This window comes from Marmota monax, unplaced genomic scaffold (genome assembly GCF_021218885.2).
Source record: "Marmota monax isolate L192 unplaced genomic scaffold, Marmota_monax_Labrador192_F-V1.1 WCK01_AAM20220418_F8-fsc00449, whole genome shotgun sequence".
NCBI classification, from domain to species: domain Eukaryota; kingdom Metazoa; phylum Chordata; class Mammalia; order Rodentia; family Sciuridae; genus Marmota; species Marmota monax.
The window spans coordinates 807,461-814,206 of record NW_026695239.1 but is presented as its reverse complement, the minus strand read 5'-3'; the positions used below and the strand labels follow the sequence as shown (position 1 = coordinate 814,206).

General features: G+C 39.3%; 1 protein-coding gene across 1 annotated transcript; it reads left to right on the top strand.

The window, feature by feature from the left end:
- The first annotated feature begins 260 nt into the window (after nt 1-260).
- Nanog (Nanog homeobox) lies at nt 261-5,233 on the top strand. Its single transcript, XM_046440029.2, is given in 4 exon segments — nt 261-548; nt 2,677-2,942; nt 4,149-4,235; nt 4,782-5,233. Coding segments are annotated over 4 exon segments (930 nt in total). The 5' UTR covers nt 261-397; the 3' UTR covers nt 5,208-5,233.
- The last annotated feature ends 1,513 nt before the right edge of the window (nt 5,234-6,746 follow it).

Genomic DNA, 6,746 nt, shown 5'->3' with positions numbered 1-6,746 from the left:
TGAATTTGTTTACAGATTTTATATATATATATATATATATATATATATTTGTTTCTAGATTTTGTGGTCCCACTGGTTCCCCACCCAGTCAGAGCTACTCCACAGCTACTTTTGCATTACAATGGCCTTGGTGAGACTGGTTGAAGGGAATCACTAGGGTGTGGGGAGGCGTGGGGCTGTTGAGAGGGGCGGGTCTAAAGGTGATAGAATCTATATTACAAATCCAGAAACTAAAGTTTTAGACTTCTACTGGATTGGGTTGCCTGCTGAGGCGAAGACTGGCTTCATTCTGGCTTCTTGATTTTTTTTTTTAGCAGATCTTCATTTTCTTAGGTCTTTACCTAAGTTTTAAAGACTTGTTCTTTTTATCTTTTTTTTTTTCCTCTTTTTGAGGAACATGAGCATGGATCCGGCTTTTCCGCAAAGTTTGCCTTGCTTGGAAGCATCTGATTCTAGGGTCTTTTCACCAATACCTGTGATTAATGGTCCCGAAGAAATTTATCCACCTGTTCAAATGTCATCTGCTGAGATGCCCCTCACAGAGACTGGTAAGGAAACATTTAATCCTCGAAAAGCAAAGTTCCTTAGGAGAGAGGAAAGGAAAGGGGTTAAGGGCCCATTGCCCTCTTGAGGAATTACAGTTCATTCAAATAAAGGTGTCATTATTGTCCTTTGGATGTTCTCGTTTGAATTGTAATTTGGGGAGATTTTCAATTATGCCACAGGTCTCAGGAATTATGGACTAAGATGAGGGACATGGAATTGAGCAGTTTGTATGTTTTTGAAAACCTATATGCTTTTAGGCATTGTGGAATCAAAAGTGTGTTGTCACAATTTAAACAGTGTTGGGCACCCGGTTACAGTAAATATTATGGTTCATTAGCCAGAGGAACTAACATCCCAGCTTGGGTAAGCATCATATTTTTGGTTGGTCAAAAATGGCAAGTCAAGGTGAGATCATCTAATTAGTGTATGATTTATATAGATGAATTTCTTTTGCCATAGTAGTGGTTGGTTCTTTTAACCTTTGGATGTGTGGATGTTAATGAGCAGTTCCAAGTTTGGCGCATCTGCTATGTTCAACAGTCCTAAATCCCAAACAAATGTTGACCTAATTTTATGGTAAAGATAATTCCATGAAAGTTTTGTTTGTTTGTTTTTTTGCACCTTGCTGTCGCTGAGGCTGACTTTGAACTTGTGATTCTCCTGTCACTGCCCCCGGATTACAGGCATACGCCACTGTGCACCCAGCTCATAAAACTTTAAACTTGTTAACAAACAGAATGTGGCTAGAGCTAAGATTTAAAATCCATTTGTGGGGGGGTGGGGGGGTGGCGGCTGGGGTTGGGCTCAGTGCCATGTGAGGCACTGGGTTCCATCCTGAGCACCACCATACATACATAAAGATATTGTGTCCATCTACAACTAAAATAATATATATTAAAAATAAATAAAATAAAATCCATTTGGGCTTTAAAACATATGCCTAGGCCAGGTAGAGTGGTGCATTCCTATTAATTCCAGCTACTTGGGAGGCAGAGGCAGGAGGATCATAAATTCTAGGCAATTAAAAACAACAACCACATTATCTTGAAATAAAATAAAAAGGGCTGGGTATGTAGCTCAGTGTAATTGAACATCTCTGGGCTCAATACCCAGTAAGACCCCCCCAAAAAAAAGTGGAAAAAAGAAAAGTACAGTAAATGACAACTATACATATATATTTTGGGGGGTTGCCTAGGATGGAGCCCAGGGCCTGGCACATGCTAGCCAATTAATCATTCTACCAATGTGGTAGAACCCTAGTGTAATGACTGCTGTAGTTGAGCATTGTTTTTTTGTTTTTGTTTTTGTTTTTTACCAAGGATTGAACTGGGGGGGGGGGCGGCGGGATGAGCCACATCCCCAGCCTTATTTTTATTTTATTAGAGACAGGGTCTCACTGAGTTGCTTAGTGCCTTGCAATTGCTAAGGCTGGCTTTGAACTCCCAATTCTCCTGTCTCAGTCTCCCGAGCAGCTCGCCGGCTCAAGCATTGTTTTTCATGCTCAAATGTGTGTAGATAGTTAAATTTTAGGACATGATCCATTTCTCATGCTTGGTTGAAGATTTTAAAAACTACATGTAAGAAGCAGAAGAGTGTGCATTTTTGCTGTTTTAAGGCCTATTTATTTCAAGACCACAGGGTACTATTGGTGTTGAATCACTGAGAATACTTCAATGCAAATAATTAATGAGGTGGCTGCTGAGTTTATGACTGAGTGTAGCTCAGTGGTGCCCTCGACTAGTGTGTGCAAGGCTCTGGGTTCCATCCTCAGCACCCCAACAAAATGAATAAATATATTTATAAAATACAGATACTTATAAACTTTGTGTGTGTGTGTGTGTGTGTGTGTTTTACTGGGGATTGAACTCAGGACTTCATCATGCTAGGCAAGCACTCTACTACTGAAACATTTCCATAGCCACTTGTAATACTTTGCAGTTTTGTACATAGGTTGGTAAAGTGTTCAGGGTTGGTTAAGGAAAAAAAAAAGAATTATTCCTTATTCACCTTATGTCTAAGGTTATGATGATTATAAAAGTGCTTTGAAAAGAAAAAATTTAATATTTAAGTATTTGAAAAATATTTATAGAGTTATAGAGAAAAGCATCAAATTTGTTTTGTTCCCAGCAGTCTCTCCCTCTGCATCCTCCATGGACCTGCTTATTCAGGATAGCCCTGATTCTTCTACCAGTCCCAAAGTGAAACCATCCACTTCTGTACAGGAAAGCACAACAAAGAAGGAAGACAGTAAGATCCAGGTCAAGAAACAGAAGATGCGCACAGTGTTTTCTCAGACTCAGCTGTGTATACTAAATGACAGGTTTCAGAAACAAAAATATCTCAGCCTCCAGCAGATGCAAGAACTTTCTAGCAATCTGAACCTTAGCTACAAACAGGTAGGGTTGTTTTGTTGTTGCAAAATAATGCCAATTTACAGATAAATGTGGCTAACATCTTTCTGTATCTCAGTATATACTCCCCACCCCAGCCCTATTTATGTATTCATAAATTATTTGATACAGGAGATTGAACCCAGGAGTGCTTAATCACCGAGCCAAATCTCAAGCCCTTTTTATTTTTTATTTTGAGACAGTCTTGCTAAGTTGCTTAGGGCCTTGCTAAGGTGCTGAGACTGGTCTTGAACTTTTGCTCCTCCTGCCTTAGTGCCTGAGTTGCTGGATTACAGGTAGGTTACCTCTATGTATACTATGTAAAAGCACCCCTCTACAAATAATTTAATTCTAAAATGAAAATGGAATCTTTTTATCATTATATTTTTTAAATTTTTTTTTAGTTGTAGATGGACACACAATATCTATTTTTATGCGGTGCTGAGTGTTGAATCCAGTCCCTCACACATTCGAGGCAAATGCTGTCCCACTGAGCTACAGCCCCAGCCCTCATTATACTTTCTTTACCTGTGTGCATTTTTTTACTAACAAGGTCAGTCACTTTTCATACATTTATTGACCATTTTCTTTCTCCAATTGCTTTAACCTCTTCTATCCTTTATTTTCAGTCTGTGTTCACTTATATTGAAAATGAATTTGTATCCAGGCACAGTGGCATGGGCTTGTATTCCCAGTTACTCAGGAGGCTGAGGCAGGAGAATGGCAAGTACGAGGCCAGTCTGGGCAATTTAGCAAGACCTTGTCTCAAAATAAAAAGGTTTGGGGATTTAGCTTAGTAATAGAGCACTTGCCAACCGTGTGAGAGGCACTGGGTTCAATCCCCAATACTGTCCCCCAAAGAATAAAGAATTTATATAAAGCTCTTCATCCTACTTAATAGTGTACAACTGTGTGTGTGTGTGTGTGTGTGTGTGTGTGTTTTGCATCACTGAAGTCCAGGAGATGTTTGGTTGTCAAATGTTTTACGGTTTTCCATCTCTGGTGCCAAATATAATTGTGCTCATAGGGTGATGAGGTGTTGCAAACAAGTTATCTATAACTAATAGTGTTGGCAAAACCTATGAGCAGGGAGATCAGTAGTCTTTTAAATGTAGCGGGTCTTACGATCTTTCCTTTTGATGATCTTTTAGTTTTATTCCATTTCTGAATACATTCCTTATATTTTATAATTCCTTTTTATTTTTTCTGAAGGTTAAGACCTGGTTCCAAAACCAAAGAATGAAATGTAAGAGATGGCAGAAAAACAACTGGCCAAAGAATAGCAATAGTGTGACTCAGGTAACAAGAAATTTTATCTGGTCTTTCCTTTGTTTTTTTTTCCCCTTTGGTACTAGGGATTAAACCTAGGGCGTTTCACTACTTAGCCACATCTCTAATTCTTTTTTGTATTTTATTTTGAGACAGGGTCTCTATGAGTTGCTTAAGGCCTTGCTGAGTTGCTGAGGCTGGCTCTGAATTCATGATTCTCTTGCCTCAGCCTCTCCCGAGCCCGTGGGACTGTCATTACAAGTGTGTGCCACCACACCCTGCTGGTCTTTCCTTTTGATGATCTTTTAGTTTTATTCCATTTCTGAAGTGTACAATTCCAGTTATTTTCCTTAAACCGTTTGAGTCAATCCACTATTTTTTCCCATATTTTTTGGTGCCTTACACTTGTACATAATGGTGGGATTTGTTGCTACATATTCATACAGGCACCCAATATAATTTTAGCCACTATTATTTCCAAGTATTTTCCCTTTCTCTCCCGCTGGTCCCTTTGCTCTACTCTACTGATCTCCCTTTGATTTGCATGAGATTAAATCCACCATTTTCTTTTCAAAGGGCTCACTACCCACTGAATATTCAGGCCCCTACTCTAATTATAACCAGGGGTACCAGGTTAATTCACCTGGAAACCTTCCACCATGGAGCAGTCAGACCTGGAACAACCCAACTTGGAGCAACCAGACCTGGAACAGCCAGTCTTGGAGCAGCCAGTCTTGGAATAGCTAGTCTTGGAGCAACCACTCCTGGAATACTCAGACCTGGTATACCCAATCCTGGAACAATCAGGCCTGGAACAATTCATTCTACAACTATGGAGAGGAATCTCTGCAGCCCTCTATGCAGTTCCAACAAAATTTTCCTGCCAGTGATTTGGAGACAACCTTGGCATTCACTGGTGAAAGCCATAGGTATTTTAGTACTCCACAATCCATGGATTTATTCCTAAATTACTCTCTTAACAGGCAGTCTGAAAATATGTAAGGATGGGTACATGATTCATTTTTGGTCTGGGCAGTGGCTAAATTCCTTCCTTGAAGGATTTTTTTTTTTAAAGAGAGAGAGAGAATTTTAATATTTATTATTATTTTTTTTTAAGTTTTCGGCGGACACAAAATCTTTGTTTGTATATGGTACTGAGGATCGAACCCGGGCCGCACACAAGCCAGGCGAGCGCGCTACCGCTTGAGCCACATCCCCAGCCCCTGAAGGATTTTTTTAATATTTATTTTTTAGTTTTAGGAGATACAATATCTTTATTTTATTTTTATGTGGTGCTGAGGACCAAACCCAGTGCCTCACACTTGCTAGGTGAGCACTCTACCACTTGAGCCACAACCACAGCCCGATTTTCTTTTCTTTTTTTTTTTTTTTTTTAACTTTGGAGCTGTATACTTTTCTGCTTGATATCCTGGTTCTCATTGTGCTACTGTGCCAATTTGAGGATTTTGAGTCTGATTAGAGACTCATCAAAGACAAGTTTTTGTGTGTATATGGTTCTGGGGATCAAACTCAGGGCCTCATGCATGCTAGGAAAACATTCCACCACTGAGCCATATCCCAGCCCTCAAAGAGATTTTTTTTTTGTGTGTGTGTGTATATATATATATATATATATATATATATATATTTGTTGATAGATCTTTATTTTATCTATTTATATGCAGCGCTGAGAACTGAACCCAGGCAAGGGCGCTAGCGCTGAGCCCCAGCCCCAGCCCCAGCCTAAAGAAGTTTTAATAGCCCTGCTTGCTACAGACAAGATGTCTCTGGCTACAGATAAGAACTATTACTAGTTTGGATATCTTTTTTTATTTTTAGATGTTGATGGACCTTTATTTTATTCATTCATTTATATGTGGTGCTGAGAATCGAACCCAGTGCCTCACACATGCTAGGCAAGCACTCTTCCACTGAGCCACAACCCCAGCCCCTAGTTTGGATGTCTTTAGGATATAGAATCTTCACCTTAAGAATAGGAAGTAAAAAGTACAAAGAAGTATAAGAAGGGTTAGTTCCACTTTCTGCTACTGGAAGATTTTACTTATTAAAAAGTCGGTTGTTGCTGGGCATGGTGGTGCACACTATAATCCCAGTGGCTCAGGAGGCTGAGCATGAAGACTCTGACTTCAAAGTTAGCCTCAGCAACTTATCAAGTCCCTAAGCAACTCAGACCGTGTCTTTAAATGAAGTATAAAAAGGGCTGGGGATAAGGTTTAGTGGTTGAGTTCCCCTGGGTGGTTCAATCCCTGGTACCAAAAATGGCAGTTGTTGAGGTGAAGAGTGAAGGGTTAAGCTACATAATGTGCTTCATTGATTTCCTCCACCTGTTTGGACTCTCATTTTACTCTAATGCCTAATTTGCTCATTAATATTTGTAGAAAGATACTTAAGATATTTTATACTTAGTCGCATTCTGATAAATCAGTACCCATTTGGCTAATTTAAGTACAAATGAATAAAAGATCTATTTTACCTTTAGTTGTCTTTTTTTTATTTCACTTTGTAGTTCCACTAGTAAAC